The 19579-nt window shown below is 38.0% G+C and overlaps 1 protein-coding gene across 2 annotated transcripts in view; it reads right to left on the bottom strand.

Moving 5' to 3' along the window:
- XPO4 (exportin 4) overlaps positions 1–19579 on the bottom strand; it is an 85678-nt gene that overhangs the window by 6014 nt on the left and 60085 nt on the right. For both annotated transcript variants that reach the window (XM_075490930.1, XM_075490931.1), the window contains exons 11-22: positions 17246–17388; positions 16986–17131; positions 15473–15650; positions 13604–13763; positions 11759–11928; positions 10629–10803; positions 9217–9510; positions 8132–8312; positions 6474–6592; positions 5420–5550; positions 4537–4654; positions 3198–3290 (exon numbers count right to left, since the gene is read on the bottom strand). In XM_075490930.1, the coding sequence (XP_075347045.1) occupies positions 3198–3290; positions 4537–4654; positions 5420–5550; positions 6474–6592; positions 8132–8312; positions 9217–9510; positions 10629–10803; positions 11759–11928; positions 13604–13763; positions 15473–15650; positions 16986–17131; positions 17246–17388 (1908 nt within the window). The remainder of the gene's footprint in view (positions 1–3197; positions 3291–4536; positions 4655–5419; positions 5551–6473; positions 6593–8131; positions 8313–9216; positions 9511–10628; positions 10804–11758; positions 11929–13603; positions 13764–15472; positions 15651–16985; positions 17132–17245; positions 17389–19579) is intronic.

Raw genomic sequence — 19579 nt, 5'->3', positions numbered from 1 at the left:
AGTTTCCCACTTATTCTCATGCTTACTTGGACAGAAACAGAAGACAAAGAAACACGGTAAACATGACTAAAAGGACAGCAAAAGAACCGTTGAGAGTTTTGAGAAAAGCAGCAAACTGACTGTAACTTGCGCCTGGCTCAGCTGCTGGGGGGAACACCTGGCTACCTGGTACGCAGCAGCACAGCTCCTGGAGGGCACTTAGCAGATGCTGGGCAGCAGGGGATGAGACGTGGACCTAAAAACTCTGCTGGGGGCCAGGATCTGGGCTGTTATTATGGACAGACTGCTGAGGATCATCCTCGGCCCTCAGTCTATCACTGCTTGTTGTTCAGCCACACGGCCACCAATGACACTGCCAAGGGGCACCTGGACCAAGGTCTAGAGTGACCACTGAGCTCTGGGAGCAAGGGTGAAGGACACAGCAGCCAGAATGGCAGTCCTCTCAATTCTACTGGTGAAGGGCTTGGGTGGGGGTAGACACAGCATGAAGTTGCCACCTGTGGCTGGTGTCAGGGTCTTTTTGTCTTACATGATCATGAGTCCCTCTTTGAGAGATGAGGGCTGCTAACAAGAGAGAGGATCCATATGACAAAATGGCTTAGGAACATCTTTGCCAAAGGCTTGCCAACCTGGCAGGAAGGGCTTTAAAAGGTACGTTGGGAGATGGTGGTAACAGCTTGTAGATAGGAGACAGAGACCACGAGTAGGAAGAACGCAAGGAAGTGTGATGGGTTTGAGTGCTCATCAGGAAGGATGAAACAGGTTGAAAGGAGGCTAGCCTCCAATGCCTGTGCAGAAATGCATTCAGCTTTGGAAACAAACAGGAAGAGCTAGAGCTCCCTGTGCAGATGCAGAACTGCAACATCACTGCAGGCACTGAGATGTGGTGGGACAGGTAGCATGACTGGAGTGCTCCAATGGGCAGCTCTTTTTAGGGAAGCTCTTTAGGGAAGAAGAACACAGTAGATTGCCGTTTCTGTGAAAGGGCAGCTCAAATTAAGAATGCTTTTCTATAGACTGGGCAACAATCTGGTTGAGCGCTTATGGGCCATGATCAGAGGAGAGGTGGTAAAGATGACATTATGGTGAAAGCTTGTTGCAAATCACCAAAACATGGTGAGTAGTGGACCAAGTCATCTTCAAGCAACTTGAGGAAGTTTCCAGATCAGACTTACAAGAGATTATTTGCTCGAATGCCAGATGGGCCACCCAGGTGTGACTTTGCATGTGCTCCTCACAGCTAGGAAGAGCTGGTCAGGGGTGTGGTAATTAATGGCAGCCTTGGCTACAGTGATCATGAAATAGTGGAGTTCAGGATCCTTAGGAGAGCAAAGAAAGAGGGCAGCCAAGTACAGACCCTGGACATCACAAGAGCAGATTTCAGCTTATTCAGGAGACTGGTGGGTGGGATCCTGCAGGAGAGAGCTCTGAAGATGAAAGGAGCTCAGGAGGGCTAACAGGTCTTTAAGGACAACCTCTTCCAAGCACAAGAATGGCCTGTCCAGATACTGAGGAAAATAATATAAACACATCAGGACACCAACACAGCTAAGCAGGGAGTTCATGACTGAACTCTAGTGCAAGGAGGACACGTGCAGGAGACAGAAGCAGGGACAGCTACAAAGGAGGAAAAGAGAAACATGGTCTGGACAAGAACAATGACAGAAAAGCGAAGTTCAGCTAAAGCTGAATTTGGCAAGGGACATCAGGGACAACAAGAGCAGCTTCTACCAGTACGTTAACAGTAAAAGAAGGAACAGGGAACATGTGGGTCCTGCTGCTGAATGGAGCAGATGATTTAGTGATAACAGACAAAAGATAACACTGAAATACTCAATGCTTGCTTTGCCTTGGTCTTCACTGACAGGTATTCCCAGACCTTTATGACTAGAGACAGGGTTCAAGGAAGAGAGGAACTACCAGTAGTAAAGAGGATCAACTTGGGGATCTCTTGAGAAATCTCGATGCGTACAAGCTCATGAGACCTGACAGAATCCATCCAAGAGTTCAGAAAGCTGGCTCATGTCATTACAAGGCTGCTCTCTATCATCTTTGAATGACTAAGAAAATCATGAAGCAAGTACTCCTGGAAGCTATCTCTGGGCACATGAAAGAGAAGGGGATTGAGAACAGCCAGAGTGGATTTACCAAGGGTAAATCATGCTTTACCAACCTGTATTCTGTGGTGAAATGACTACATCTGTGGATGATGGGAGAGCAGTGGATGCCTTAGCAAGCCTTTAGCAGTCTTGCACAGCATCCTTGTAACCAAGCTGGGATTTCATTGCCTAGATGGGTGGACTACTGCATGGGTGAAAACACACCTGTATCATCAGCCTCTAAAGGACTGTGGTTAATGGCTCATATTCTACCTGGGAGCTGGTTACAAGTGGCACTGAGAGCTCTCATATGGGCCTTGTCCTGTTAAATATTTTAGTCAGTGACCTGGAGGAGGAGAGGAAATGCACTCTCCTCAAGTCTGTGGATGAAACCAAACTGGGGAGTGCAGCCAGTGCATTCAAGGGCAGGACTGACATTCAGAGACACCTAGTCAGGCTGGAGGAATGAACTGACAGAAGCCTCATGAAATTAAAAGACAAATGCAAAGTCCTGCAGCTGAAACAGACTAGCCCCCTGCAACTATACAGACTGGGAACTGACAGGCTGGGGAGCAGTTCTGCTGAATAAAGGACCTGAGGGTCCTGGTGGACAGCAGGCTAAGCAAGTCAGCAGTGCGCCTTGTCAGCAATGAACACTAGCAGCACACTGGGCTGTATTTATTATTTGTCTTTACACAGCACTTGTTAGATTAGATGTGGAATACCATGTCCAGTTTTGGACTCCTTAACACACAAAGGATATTGATGAACTTGTATGAGTCCAGTGATGGGCCACCAAGACTGTCTGGCAGGTGCTGAAAGCACATGAATTATAAGGATAATAGAACATTCAACAGGCCGCTCAGAGATGCTTTGGAATATCCATCTTGGAGGTTTTCAAGACACAGTTGGAAAAAGTCCTGAGCAACCTGATCTGACTTCCGTGTCGACCCCACTTTGAGCAAGAGGTTGGACTACAGACCTCCTGAGGGTCCCTTCCAACCTGAATGATTCTGTGATTTGCCAAATGCACAGGAACTAACCACTCTCCTTTAACAAATGACTGGTTTTCAGGATGTAAGTGTCTAAATGCCATACCTGATGCAAACACACTAACGTGTAGAATGCTTCACCTGCTGCAGTTGTCATTTCTGTATTGTGCTTCTGAAGTACCAGCATATCAAAGACCATCTGAAATCACAAAACAGAAGTAGTTATGGAAGTGTAAACTTAACTTTCTACTTTACCAACATTTGCTGCTGAACCTCATCTTCACTTCTGTTAATAATAATGAAAATAATAATGAACATGTATTTTAAAACATCCAAGGTTCGTTGTTTGTTTGGGGTTTTTGGGTTTTTTTTTTTTTTGTTTGTTTGTTTTTAGATTTAGGTATCAGTAATTGGAAAGCCAAGTTCTTTTAGAAGTCAAGTCTTGGCTTAACAGCACAAATTCGCATCTCAAAGCATGGAAACCTGTTGTCGATTTATATGTGTTCTTCAGAGAGAAATGGCATCTCTTTATTTTTCTTCAAGAGCTGCAGATATGCCAGAGAAATAATGAAAAAAGCCTTTGCTCTTCCAGAATAAAATACAGAATTTCTTCCTCAAGTTTTGAGGAAGGAGGAGACTCCTACAGCTCACAGAAAGCCAAACAGGGAACAGATGAGTAAGAACGGTATTATAATTTTAAGTGGAAATTTAGAGAAAAGGCAGAAAGCCATGGTAACTTAGAAGACAACAAATAAAATTATTTAAGGTGTTTCTCAGCTTGGCTGATGCATGCTTTTAATGAGCAATCCCCAGAAGTTTGAATCTCAGTTTGGTAAGAAAAGATGTCTTAAGGAAAACCGAAATCTTTACAAAATCAGAAGCACACAAGTTCCCCAATTACTTTGTTCCCAGTTAGCAGGAACCTGGTTGCTACCATGTCACTCAAATTCGATGAGATAGAGTGGATGGTCCTAAAAGGAAAGTACTAAATATGATACTGGATTAAGAAAACGCATAATTCATTGGATATATTGAATAAATGACAGCGCTGTTTTAGTATTCTACCAGCCTCCAGTTCACACAATTCTGGAAGTTTTCTATTCCACAGTAAACATAACTGCTAAAATTGTCAATCAGGTTCATTCTACAGCTCGTGTGCAGAGCATGGATAAATATAAATTGCATTCTGAGAGGCTCATGTCTTTTTTTTTGATTGGCAATAAGTAATTTTCTCCCTCTACGCCTCCATCCTCCTTTGTATTCTAGTCCAGTGTCTCCAGTCCTTCATGCTCTCTTTCTTCTTAAACTGCCAGTTTTTTAGGTAACAGGCTGTTTCTTGCTATATGTGTGATCCTGATTAACCCAGTCAGATATGATCACTGTTTGGCCTCTTGATGCTACCTGTATGCAAAAAACCAAAGTAACACGAAACACAGGTGCCTTACCTTAAGAAAGTGCCTTGTTGCTAGAAAAAGGGTTGAATCTGTTTCTTGTGCTTTTGCACACTGTTCTGCCAATGGTGTTACAGCCTCCAGACAGAGCTGGCAAACTTCTGAACTCATTCTGGTAATGGGCATTAAAGAATCAAAGTCAGATTTCAATTAAATTGTGGTAAAACTTCCCAGTGGTGTCACTAGAAAATATTTCAAATGCTTGTATGTTTCAAGATTTCTTTTTAATATACAGCTGTTAATAAAAAAATTAAATTAAAAAAATAGAAAAAGGGAAAAAAAGAATTCCAACTTTGTTGCGTTTTATTAGCTACACGCCCTAAGGTAACATAACCCTCTCTGACATAACATTTTCAGAAAGAGTCCCTTATGGTCAAGCTCATCTGTTTCTGACACGTGCCACAGATTACTGAAAATGGTACTCCATTAAGAGAGGGAGAGCCCATTGGCACCCTGACAGGAAATGCTCTGGAGCCAGCCCAGTAGAACAGCAGCAGTGTTTTGTATTACCAGCTGAGAAACTAATTCAGGAATGGCTTTGGGATACCAGCTGAAGGCTTATGAAGTTACACACTCTGAAGTGAAGTAATGGAGGAGGCAGGAATGGCTGCCAGAAAAAACTTACATACTAAACCACTTAAAGGCTGCATTCAAGCAACATGAGTCAGAGGAAATTCAGCTAATACTAGAATCTCAATAGACACTACAGTGAAACTCTCAATCACCAGAGAGTAAGAGTGATTAAGGATGTATAATTATAGATACAGAGATTGGCAGAAAAGGAAAAAAATGCAAAGAAAAATAAAATCAGATTTTTAACAGGTCCTTCTAAAAGCAACTCAGATTTTTAAACACTCCCAAGCTCTATAAAGGATACGATGACATCCCTAACTCCAGTGAGTACATTAGGCTCTTAAAGAGGTCCTCTGGAAGTTGTGGAATTTTCTCAGGGAATATCTCACAGATGAAAGTGATTAATTTGTAATATTGATTACACAGGGATGGAAACTGTGAAAAGAAAAACATGGTAATTTTAGAATCAATCACATAACTTTATTCTGACATAATTTCCATCTGTACAAAGAAACAGGACCGATGCTTTCCACTGAAGAAAAGAATTATAGTAGACAACTTCAGAGTCCTTAGAATGGCTACAACTTTATTAGCAAACACTGTGGTACAATAAAAAAATAGCTAAACAGCTGATGGTGGGAGTCTGGTATCTGGTCTGTACAAATTCAAGGAGTTTTACTTCAGACATGAGCAAGTCTAGTCCTGTGGGGTAAGCCTGGGACACAATAGAGGAGCTCCTAGGGTACACCCTTTGACTCAGTTTCATCTAAAATGGATGCAGCTCTCATGCTCAGCAAGCGCTACCAGATGAGAAGGCATGCTAAGAGGGGACAACTGAGATATGCTTCAAGCGTTCCCCTGATTCAAAGTAAAACATTAACACAGTGCAACCCAATGAAACTGCCATTCCATTGTTTCATATTTTACTGTTCTACTGACAAGCTGCTGATGTCTATATGAAAGCCAGCTGTATTGTGAAAATAATTAAAGAGTTACTACTTACTCCCAGATTTTTTTTTTTTTTTTTTTAACTAATATCACTGTTTATGTTTCCTATCACATTTCTGACACTATCAGAAAAAGGATTCCACAAGCCACATTTCAGGTTCGGCTAATTGTTGACCTGCACAGACTCGCTTTCAGAAGAAAAAGGTTTTGTTTAGGCCCTTCAAATATACCTTTTCTCAGCTTACAATATTTCTTTTGAAACAGTATCGCGAACTACGGAACAGTTATTTGCATTTTTAAAAGCCTAGAAACTCAACTTATGGAGGTGGAATGCATATAGGAATGAATTCTGGGAATTCATTACTATAAAGCTTCCATATTCTAGCAACTATGTGTAAAAATAGACTTACCTTCAGCAGATCCTGGGACATTAGAGGCAGAACTAGATTAACCCCATATAAGACAACATCTGCTGCTGATACAGACCTATTTGTAGCTTGCCCAGGCTCATGTCCTCTAAATACTTCATCTGTAGAAAAGACAAAAAATGTTTTGTATAAAGGGAGGATTAAACATATCGAAGGAAGTGTTCCATTTCTTTATTATAAAGACATTTTTAAAAATAGGACTATTCCCCTCTCCCCAAACAAAAACATGAGGCAGTGTATTAAAATAGAAACTTAGTGAGTGGAGGCTGCTACATCACTCTATATTTATATTCATTAGGACTAAGCATTTCATAATCAAGTGTACCAGATGGCATGCTAAAACTGAACACTTCAGATACTCTGAGGGCTCCCTTTCATTACAGAACATTGCATTTGTTTCTGGTGATAGCTGCTTCATGCCTGCACACATAAACAGATAGTGAACAAAATATTACTGCATTTTTATACTTTATATATATAATACACTTACATATGTTTATATATATATATAATAAACACAAGGAGGAAAAAAAAAATGGGAGAGTTAATGCAGAAAATTCTGTAGTTTAGACATTGCCAAGTTTTCTCCAGTTACAGGTAAGACCTACATTTCCCATCAACTGGCAGTGACCTTACTTTTATAATTCCTGCATTGAGTCAGCAACAGTATGCAGACAACTTTCAATACATTTGATCTCTGGGCATTATATTTAGGTAGTATTCACAGTTCTTGTTTCATGGTAAGTATTTTACAGTGTTTTCCATGCAACTAACTTCCAATGTCTGACCTCAAAGACAGTATGTTACATGGCGTTGAGTTGTCCATTCAGTGGACAAAGTCTAAATCTGGTTCTGTATTTGTGTTGTGCATGCATGACAAAAAACTAGACTGATGCACTGAATTTTGGAGTACAAGGTTCCCTCTTTCAAGATGTACCTCAGAAAAGCAATAAACAACATCAAAACAACCTAGGCAGATTTGTTTTGTTACTGAGCACGTTTTCTGTGCAAACTGTATAGGACATGGTAAGATCCGAATCATGCAAATGTGTTTCAACTTACTGAAAAGCAATGCAGCACAGCTAAGCTAGAACTGGCAGATGATATTCAGGACTACTGCAATTTTAAGTGGCAAATATATGGAAGAAAGTAACAGGCTGGGATACAAAAAAGAACCCTTAACTACACCCACATACCATAAAGCATGTTCTGTGAATGAGGAATATAGAAAACCCTCAAACATGATGGAATTTTAATGAGCTCAGCATTTCACAAAAGTTGGATCTTGCACTAAGAAGATAATCCATCTGCCCTCTTGTGGTAATTTACCATTCTGATTTCTCTATGGGTTTTTTGTTATAAAACTGCTGCTACTACATGTTCAGACTTGCAACATTCAGATTTCAAGCTATTTCATACATGCCCTATTCATTTTATGAGAGCAATAACAATTTCAGATGCTAGAATACTGTGACAAGTCCTTCCTTTGCTACCAGCACATTAAATAGTAACTTCCACATCCTGATCTAATCAAGCCTAAACTTCAGCTTTCACTTTATCTGGATTGAACACATGCCCCACAATGGTTTTTACAGTTTAGAACACAAGTTATGGTTCAGCAATTACCAATTCCTTCATACCTGTATCACTGAAATCTATGAATTCTTTTGATAGAAGATTAGTGAGAAGCTCCATAATAAGAAGGAGATCCTGGTACTGGTCTTCTTCTGCTGTAACATCTATCCGCTGTCGACCTAGATTATTCTTGGAATACACCTGGAGCAGAGTTAGGCAGGCCTCATACAAGTTCATGGCTTTGGCCTATAAAACAATGTTAGATAATAAGAAAAGTTCCATATGCTAAAAGTGACACACTTTGTTTTACAATGGCATTACTTGGTTGATGATACCTCAAGATTTTAATTTCAGTTATATAACCACTTTTTGTAACAACTGCGCAGAAAATCATCAAGGAAACAGCCACCTTAAACAACAAGAACACTTACAGCCATATATTGATGTGCCACCCATTGAAACAGCAGAACATTACTTTTATCGATTCCCCCATCTTATCTTTTTTTTTGTGAAGAGTGGCTTGGGACAGGCTGACACATCTCACTAATCTCACAAACTAGATTGCCAACAAAATCCCTTGGGGACTCACTTCAGGTGAAGTTTGGAGCCGTAATACACTGTTTGTGCATACCCAGTTTGGAATAGGCAGGATCCCTTCTAGATGCAAAACCAAAATTAGCCAACAGTGCAAAGATGTAAGCGTACTGCACTGACTAGTTTTACCAGGTGCTATCTTGGTATCCATTATGCCTTGTTTAGGACCAAGGCAGTGTCTCTGTGGTATGCATTTATCACATAACAGTGCTACAGTTCTCCTAGACAAGCCTTCAGAGAAGTTTGATATGGTTAAAAAATGTACTCAACATGGTCTGCACTCTTTTGCCACCCATGCAGAGAGTTAGATTAGTGATGAATTATGGTTAAGGTTATTGGTATAAGAACAGTCTAGATGTCTTGCTTTTAATTTTTGCAAGCATATGTTTTTAAACAAAGGAATTCCTCTGATAGATGTGACCACATAGCATTTATTTTTCTATAGAGTCTAAAAATCATTATCCTTCATTTTGTTTAAAGGATAGCACTGTATACACACGTATGCGCACGCACACAGACATACTCTTCCCCTCTTTCCCCTTTTGGTTGTATTTACCTCTCCAAGATAGCAAATTTGTTTATGTGCAACTTCAACAAAGACTTCTATTATGAGATTAACAGTCTCTGGTGTGTTTTTGTATACTTCCATCAATCCAATGCAATTATTAAGGAAGTCCATTAGGAAATTGAAGAGAATTGCTACGTTATCAATCTGGGTAGCCTCAGCAATGCCACAGAGTGCTTCTAATGTAGCAGTGATTTCCTGTTTCACTTCCTCCTCCTGACAGATCTGCTGAAAGTTTTCTTGGTTTATCACATTCAAGAATCGCTGCTGAAGTGGCTGAAGAACCTTAAAATTTTTTAGAAAAGTCACAATAAGATAAGCATATTATTACATGAGATGCAAGGTATAAGTAATTTAGCAAACTCATGGGCTGGTTTGCTTTTGGCACGGCAGTACAAGAGTCAATCACTTCCAGTTTCCACCGGCTCAATTACTTTACTATCTGTCACATTATTGTAAGCTGAAGTGGTAGTGATTAGTGATTCTCATCCCTCATCACCTACAGGCTGATTTCAAAATGAGCACCTCCATAAATATTTTATGTTATTTTGTAATCTTTAAACAAATGACAAAGACTTTCTCTGGCTCACAGTAAGTCATTCTCTTCCAAATTCAGTATTAGGGGAAAAAATTGTTACAATTCATCAATGAAAGCATTAATTAAGATTCATGTTCACAATTATCTTTGTCATATTATGATTCTCAATAGTGCAATCTCTTTTGTAATTAGCTGTGTGGAACCAGTTTAGAAACTTCCATAAAAATAGTTAAATGTTTTTCCCAATTACTTCCAGTGCATTACAGTCTTACCTTTAATCACTAATTTCATAGCTTTGCTAATAAAAGCAAGTGTCTTTCAGAAGGCCAATGCTTTACAAACTCCTGCGGTGCTCACTGATCACATTTCAGCTACTTTCTAGCACCAATCCTTCTGGTATTAAATATCTGAACTTCAATGGAGCCAGGGCACAAAAAGCTGGTCAAGGCTCTTCGTTATGTTACACGTTAGCTTTTTACTTACTGTCATTATCATTAAGTGAATAACTGAATAATTCATAACACCACCGAATTAAAATAAAAGGAAGAAGTCACACAGTTCCAAGGGAAATTCTTAACTTTTTATAGTAGTCTCTTTCAAGTGTACTGCTATACTGGCTGTTTCACGAATCCTCCAGGTAATTATTAGTTGTTTCTGTTTAGGCTATGATGTTTTAGATATAATTTTTGGCAGCTCCTGGGTGCCATACAACTATTGACCTTCAAAGAGAGAATAATTTTAAAAATTATCAATATTAGATGTTCAAAATCGAAAGATTCTGTACAAGTTCTGTCACGATAAAATTCCCTAAACTATTTGGACTATTTGCTAAAATGAAGATAACACAAGCATCAAAATAGCTTACCTCTGTCCAGTATTGTTGCTTTGTTTCCGTATCCATATGAGCAAAACCTCCTAAAACTAAAGCTTTCATTAGTGTTCTCTGCACAGAGCTGGACAAATAGTGAAGAGGAGGGCTTCGCCTTGCAAATTGTTTAGCTAAATTCCACCAGTTTTCACATTGAATAACTAAGTTTGCCCTAGAAGAGGGAAAAAACAGTTTAATTAAAGAAAAGACTTTACAAAATTGTATGAACAGAGCGCATCAGGTTGCTAGCAGTTGTCAGAAGATTTTTTTTTTTTAATTCCTTTATTCTAGGGCTAAATCGCCTTTTGACTTTCATCTTATTAAGGCCTCGCCTCTAAGATTTCTAAAGTATATACTCTGAAAATAGTTCAATTCATATGGGAGAAAAGCAGGGAAGCGCTTTAGTTTTACACACATACACACACAGAGTTAATGGACATATTGCATGGATTAAAAGCTTAGTCTCATTATGTCATGATAAAATAAGCAGTTTATTCCAAAACTAGCTCCTGTGGGTTTTAATTTTTTTAAAAAAAGAAAATTCCTGAAGCGTTTAACTCCTTAAACTTCAGAACAGTCTTTCAGCAGACTGTTAATGCGTGATTGCATGTATAATTGCATGTCAATTCACAAAAGTAAAACATTCAAGAATTTCCTGCTTCGCAGTTTGTAATACCAAAGAACACTTTGAAATTTGTCTGAATCCACCAAATCCTGGATTTTTTACAATTTTTTTTAATATGTTCACAAAACACATTTTTTACTGACTTAGCCAGTATCTGAACTCTTAATCTGGAAGAACTTGTTCAACAAAAATAAACAACACAAAAATCCTTGCAATAAGAGTGGAGACCAGGAGAGTTTTCCTTTCTCACTGTTTAAGAGTGAGGCACAAAGGTAGGGGAAGGAGAGTGCACTTCTAAACAATAATAAAAAATTAGATTATGTTTTGTCAAATCTAGGTCTCACTCCTCACTTTGTCAGACATTTTTTTTCCATTTATAGTATGTTACTAAAGTAATTTGACTTACAGAAACATGAAGTGCTGTATATCTGGATTACTTCGGCCAAAAAAATTTAAAGGAAGCAAAAGAAATGTTTTGACTTCCAGAGGTATAGCAACTTACCGCTCTCTCCTTTCCACTAATGTTACTAGCAGTTGTACAGTATCATTTGCAAGGTCCTGCTCTGAACTCCACACTGCCAGGTTACTGATCACTTTTTCTAAAAGGTAACCCACAATCCACTGGGAACCCTCTGTATCAGCACCAAATGCTGTACTAAATGGCAGACTTATCTATAAGAAAAGCATTAAAATGAGTGAGTTTTACAGAAGCCAGAACCCCAAAGTGTATGGTAATAATTGTCAGCAAATTCTTTTCAGGCTGTCACTTCTTCCCTGCTTAAAATACACAAATGTTACATAGACAAAGGCAAAGAATACCTGTAATACAAAAATCTTTGCCAAATTTATCTTGCAATTTTAAGCACAACACCCAAAACAAAGAAAAGTTTCAACCTCATTACAAAACCAGGTTTGAATATTTCTAGCTTTTAATGCCAAAGAAAGTTCAAAAGATTTAAAAATTAAAAGAAAGATCCCAAAATCATCTCCCAAAAGTGTTTCCATGAATTTATGATGAAATTCTTCAAAATTCAGTGATAAAAATTATTAGAAATAAACTTAGCTGTTGATCTAGATCGAATCTTGTAAAAACTTATTTTCACTGCAATTTTTCTGCATCTGCTTTCTGCAGATTCTTCCTTCATTCTATACATCTTTTAGGAAAGATGTCACGTTCTGGTCCTGGCATATTAAAATATGCTTCCTTGAAATTGCCTGTTCTCCTATCTTTAAAAAAAGCTTCTCAAGAGTGAAATCCAAGGATTTTGTAATAATTGTGCAGGGGCTTCCTGTCAGCACACCACTAACATTTCTAACTTTAAAACTCATAATATATATGTGACTGAGCGTAAGTTTTAAATAGAGGTTTCAATCACTTTCACATGTCAACACAAACTAAACACGTGCATTTCCTACTCTCTCTTCACATTGTTTCTCATGTGGATCTCCTTCTTACATGCTCTCCAATTCTTCCCCAACTGGTACCTTTACAAATTCTTAGCTCTGCTGTAAGTACAAGCTGAATAATACGATTCCAAGTATTTACAAGTCTTTGGTATACCTATTTTTGTTAAGGGAGGGGCCTCCTGAAGCGTTAGTATTCTTAGTTGCTTCAGTAGTGGAAATAAAGGGGATGAGGAGGAGGCTTCCTTCTCAAAAGTTACAGCCAATAGGACCTCCTCAGGATGAGTGGCCTCCATCAGCTGGCTGGATTACAGTTAGTTCCATAAGCAAAATCAGGATCAAGGTCTAATCATGATTAGTGCTGTCCAAACATGACAAGAAGTTGCCCTTTACAAAGAACGCACCATTGAAATCATGATATATACAATAAGAACATATGAGAATGGGGAGAGGAGAGAAAGCAGCATGACATTAGCTAATGTATACTACCTTGTGATTGTGTTAAATATTTAATTCAGAATCATGACCAGGTTACTCACTAAATCATCCATCAAGGGCAACCACTGAGATTAACTGTAAGATCTGATGGAGGGTAGAAAGTAGCTTATAAAATTGTCAGTGAGTTTCACCCACTATGCAGCTTGAGAACACGCTATGCTATTCTGCTATGGCAATGGCCACCAAAAAAAAAAAAAAAAAAGAAAAAAAAAATCACATTTGCACCCAAAATGTGCAAGAACGGTCCTCTAACAACTTACATTTCTAATTAAAAAAACCTGAAGAACACATCAACTTTCAAACAAATTCCAAAATAAACCACAACCCATTTAACATTAAAAATGCTTTATCACTGCACTTTAAAATAGCTACACTGACATCTGCATTCACAGGATATTATTATTGCTAATACTCACCAATTAATTCATAAAAGTTATATCCTTACCTGATCATACAGCTTTTCATCTACCAGGAGGTAAGTCTTTGCCCAACGCTTGAGGAACCATACAATATCTTTGCCCATCTGGGGGCTCAGGAGGTGCGTGAGATTTGCTCTTATTGCTCTAGATTCTACTTCTGACACTCTTAAAATAGCAGATAACAACCTGCAGATTTAAAATACATTGAGGATGCTGAGGGTGGTTTTTGGAGAAGCAATGGGACCACCAAACACATTTATTTTTCATGAAATATGACAGAAGGAACAGGATAACAGGATGTAGTTCATCTCTAATGAAGCAAAAAGCACCTGAATTTATTGTTTCTTTAAATGCAAGGAGAGACAGGACAGACTGGCAAATATCCTCCAAAGTCGGAATACACATTAAAATATAGGGTGGTTATCTTTGACATCAAAATTACTGCAACAAAGAATCCTCACAAGCATTCTGACATCAAGGGAAGGAAGACAAACGGACTACTTGAAGTGCTTTAAAAGCTTTTTTGAAAAACTGATTCTCCCTTCCTTGCATTGTCAAGCTTAGTGGCCAAGTGGGGCCTAATTGTGCAGCTTTTGCAGTGTGATGCATACTAAAGAGTATGCATTACCGCAGAGAAAGTCTGAAACAGCAGATCACCAGGTGACTGCATTAATACAATCAGTCCATAAAACTACATTAAATATTAGCTTTTGTAGTATATTAATTAAATTTGGTAAGAATGTGACAGTGCACAAGGAATTTAGAAGTTGACAGTGGTCTATTTCTTGAAGACGTTTCAGAGCTACTGCCAGAGAGCCTCAAATCTCTCCTTATTTAGATCTGATTTTATTCCCATCACCACTAAGACTCTGCATCAAGAACTCCTGTTTGTTGGCCACTTCTTGAAGCTGCCAACTGTATCAGTGAGCAGTATTCAAACTTCTAAACATTAGGCAAATCATTGCCAATGAAGATCCATTTTTCTAGCCTCTTCCAGAAGAAGAAAATGTTAAGTACACAAAACAACTAATCTTGGGTGAAGAATCTCCATGTCAATTAAAAGTGGAATGCAATCTTCTAAAGTGTGAGGATTCAAATTGAGGAGTCCTTTGTGGGCATCAGCCTTCTTGCAAAAAGAGAACAGAAATCCCCTCTCCTGCTCCTTTTATAGGCTAATAGTGGTATATGTACATAAGTGACAATTCCTCCCGCACAGAGGACCAATTGAGCTGCTACTGCAAAGCTGAGGCAGTAACTCATGTTCAAAGTAGAAGTTCAACGATGCTCCGGAAAGCATTTGCTTAAGCTGTACATGTGCTGAATGAATTCTAGAGCATACAGTATATTATCTAAAGATTTTGATCTACCAACTTTTTAGTAATTTAAGTCATTTTAAGGACTTTCTGTAACAAACAGATCAAAGATGGGTTTTCAGTAGAGATAAAAAACCATTTCTGTTTATTTCCAAGACTTTGGCTCATGTCCTCTGTTAAGACTATCAGGCCACCAATCTAGTCATTTCAGCCTTCCCATCTTGACTCAGTTTTATCTGTTTTGGTGCCTTACTCTCATTTTTCTTCTCAGTCCTCCCTTGGATCACCTCGACTTGAAATATCATCTGTATTTATCCACCTTTCTTTACCCTAAAAAAAACCCCAACTTAATCTTTTCCGTCTTTTCTTAATCTCTTTTAGAGCATTGCCTTAATATGTCTGTTATAAAACCATTCTTATAAATTATTTGTCCTTACTTTAATAGTAGTTAAAAGGGACATTTCTAATGTTCAGTGTTTACATATTGCTTTTTTGCTTTTCAAATTCACAGAAGTCCACTCACATTCTCACTTTTTTCCTCTGAAAAAGCATTTAACATAATAGCATGAGACACACCCTTACCTAATTACAGAATCAGTTCTGTTGTACCCTGGGATGGAAGAGGCCTTTTCTCCCGGAGATCCTAGAATCTGAAGTGTTGTATTGATGTCAACCTCAGCTGAATGTTTAATGGAATATTCCATTACTTCTGGAGGTATTAGCGGAGTCTCTCCCTGAGTATCATTAGCCAAGAGGTAGCCTTACATTAAAAAAAGAGAGAGTGATCACAACTTTCTACCCTAGGTTAACTTGCAGCTTTTTAATTAGAGAATCCACTGGCTTAACTGCACGTCACACCAGAATCAAATGTTTGTTCAAACCCTGACTAACACTGTTTAAATAAGTAAGAGTTAACTTTCGAATCCTTAAAGCCATTCAGTAGAGAAGAACCTAAAGTGACAAGAAACCAAGACTGGAAAAGAAACCACCAAATTAAAAAACAAATAAAAAAAGAGAAATAAGCTTTGCTTCATATAAAAGTACTACAGTCAATTGGGGGTGGGGGGTGCAGAACAAAAGCAACATTTTGTTGTCACTTTTTTTTCCTTCTGTTATGTGATAAAAAGTGCCTTGATTTTACAGCTTCCCCACTGACTCCATCTCATTTGGCACTTCTGTTCTGCTAACATTTCTAATCTGTCAGAGGCTTTCAGACACCAAGCACAGGTGCTATAATAAAGTTTTCCTTGCATAGTAACTGCAGATCAGGTGAAGCATGGGCTTTTATACAATACTCTGGTGTCCAGATAATTAGCGGTTTTCAACACCTGATCTCAAATCAGGTGTTTCAAATAGTAGTTTTCAACATCCGATCTCATAACCACCTGTGAGCTATAAACTCCATCCCACAGTGATACAAAAATATGATAAACATATTCATGTCAACATCTGAGAGCGACTAAAACATCAGATGTTCAAAAAGATCCCACAAAATATTTCATAAAGTATACATTTCTCCTAACAAAGTATAGACAGTGTCTTAGTTGTACTGTGTTTTGCAAACAGATGTAAGATAGTTCCATCTAAAAATCAAAACCAAAAAGGTTCTAAATTCGAGTTCCCTGAAACATAAAAAGCCAGGACATGGATCATCAGCACTGAGATATTCTGGAACTTACTTGATTCTTTGCCACTGCTGAGTAATACTGTTACCCTGATCTCATGTTGATTCCCTTATAAAGTCACATGCCCCCAGACAATACAACTGATATCATGAACAGACTAATTTCTTGAATAGGTTGACTGATAACACATCTCAAAAAATCTATAGCAAAATTAGTTGCAGGAATTTCCAAAGGACATACCTCATGTAAAGATCTCATCAATCTTTTAAAGATAATGTTCATGTTACTCAAGGCTGATAGAAGTAAAACAAAGACTTTGCAAGTAGCGTATGTAAGATGAAAGCATCATAAGGGACAAAATTTATAGTCAATTAAGAGTAGTTGATATACAGGGATTTTATTTTTTTCCTGAGGTGTTCCAGCTGCAATAAGAATACCAGAGCAAGTATTATTTAAAGCTGTTCACTAACCTGTGACTAAAATAAGCCAATGAATATCCTCATACAGGTCATCAAGCACTTTATTGTCAATTGAGCCTGATGCTGGTGAGGCAAGTAACTGCTGCTGATGTCTTTGCAACTGACCATGGAGCCTTGTCACTCGGTCTTCTAATAAACTGTGGACAAATAACAATAAAATAACTTCACTGTTTTTAAATTGTTTTGGCAAAGTCAGGCTTCTAATATTTGATGGCTTTATTGATGTGCATTCACGACTATTTTTTTTATACCTTGTAAGAAGAGGTATACAGTGTTCTGCAGCAATTCTCCCCAGCATGCCTACACTGGCCAACTGGTCACAGAACTGGTCTCTGTCATCTTCCTGCAGTTCACTTATTTCTTCTTCTTCCCGAGAGGCCACACCATTGGCAGTCTTTAGTTATTTCAACAAAATTAGAAGCAACCAGTTAGTGTTATACTTGTTAAACTTTACCATCACCACAATTTTCCACATTATTTTGGCTTTTTCCTTTCACGGTATTTTGCATGGATGAACAACAGACTCGTACTAAATTAGACACAGAAGAGTTAAACAGAGGAGTAAACATGGCTTCATATTGTTTTGAAATCAGCATTTCACAAACTCATTAGCAAAATGCCACATTCAGTTAATCGTGTATTTACCACCGTTTCCAATAGCGCTCTCAAGTCAAAAGATTCACCGTTTGTAAAAAAAGTCAAGGATAAGAGTTATGAAAATTGATACTTGTTATTAATAGGATAAGATCAGGCTGGACAATAGCAAAACAGCTTCTTTACACCACAGGGTATATAAATCAGGCCTGTTGAGCATCCACTGCTAGAGGTGCGATATAAGGTACTGAATGACTCTGGCTCACAGAGATGGTCTGCAAACCCAGTGGTCAGAAAGTTGCTGAAGTACATTTGCATTTCAAATCACATATATAGCAAACCAAGAACCATTTTAAACCCTGGAACTTCCATGCTTTCCCCTATTCATTAGTCAAAGAGATTTTTCTCAGTTGTCTGAGATATTACTTAAATCACAGTATAGGTAGTATTTTTCATGATGAAATAAAATCATCTCTTTCATTAAAGGTTTTCCCATAACCCATTGTTCGAGGGGAAAAAGCTTTAAAAAGTAAATGCTATAACCTCAGGAAAACAGAAGACTGATAATTATCATCATCATCTCAGTTTTATTTCTTGCTGATGCAGAAGTTGCACTGTTTGATTTCTCAAAGCTTATCTTGGCTGCATTATAAAACTACATAAAAAATAATCAGACCTTATTCCTTGAAGAGATGCACCATTATATGTAGAAACTAAGTGTCAATGTTAAAATGTTTTAAAAAAAATCTCTTAAAGAATCATAAAATTTACACAACTAACAAAGTAAAATACAAGTGACAGAGAAAGCTATCAGTCTGCTTTGTTTCTATAAAGGCTCTGGAAAACTGAATCCACACACAACTCCTTATCCAAAGTGCTTTTAACCCATCTCTTCTTTATGTAACCCAGCAAATCATTCTCTTTTGGCAACTTCAAAGTTGCAGCTGTTTACTTAAGAGTGAGCCTCTACTCTCAAAGCAGAGGCTGAAAGTTCCTGTTACTGCTTTGATATTGAACAAGAAGCATTCTAAAATGCCAGCTGTGGCTTTTAAAAGGTTACCCATGGGATAAATGACTTATCTCACAGAATGACATGAATTAACCTGTGTATACAAGTTATGTCAAGACCGCCTGATATGAATTCAAAGTTCCCTTGCGAAATACTTCTCTCTGTTTTGGCACTGTTATTACCATCTGTTACATATTGAGATAGCAGAATTAAGTTTTATATGGTGCTTTTCAGAAGGAGGTATCTTGGAGATCTTTGCACAGCATCAAATTAAAGAGAGATTTTATACAGTATTGAATTGAATCTATGCAATAATTAATTCATCCAACATCTGCATCCAGCTTTCCGTATGAGAATCTATTTTAGCAAGATCCAGACTCCTGGCAAAGAGACTAATCTGCTTTCTTTCTCAATGGTTCAAAAGATACTTGAAGTACTTTTAGGTTTTCTCTAGAACAGTCACCTCAAAAATTCAATTGGGAATTCATGTACCATTTTATCCAAATGAACCACATAATATTGCAAGTTTCTTCTAGTCTGAGCATAGTCATTCTACATTTTTTCAGATATTTATGCATGTCAATCATATTTCAAAAGTATACTTTGAAGATAATGTATGGGAAGTAACAACCATATAAAAGGCTTCCAACTTCATTGGGGATTTTAACCAGGACCCTAGTCCAGGGAAGGATGGTCAAAAGTTTAGTCATTGCATCTGTAGGAAAAACAGTAAGATGCATGTTGATTTGAGTAACAGATTTACTTTTTTCTATTTTTTTTTTTTTAAAGTGATTTCCAACTTTGTATTCCTTTATTTCCTCTTCAGAATGAGAGAAACAGACTGGAAAATCACCACTGAATAACAAATTCAGCAAATTTTTCATTTCCAAAATCACAAATAGTAATTCTATACTAGCTCCCTTGAGCTACATAATGTAGTACACACCAAAAGACATGGGCTAGTTACTATATATCATCAAGA

The sequence above is a fragment of the Mycteria americana genome, chromosome 1 (genome assembly GCF_035582795.1).
Source record: "Mycteria americana isolate JAX WOST 10 ecotype Jacksonville Zoo and Gardens chromosome 1, USCA_MyAme_1.0, whole genome shotgun sequence".
Classification (NCBI taxonomy): Eukaryota; Metazoa; Chordata; class Aves; order Ciconiiformes; family Ciconiidae; genus Mycteria; species Mycteria americana.
This window is presented reverse-complemented; position numbering and strand designations above follow the sequence as displayed.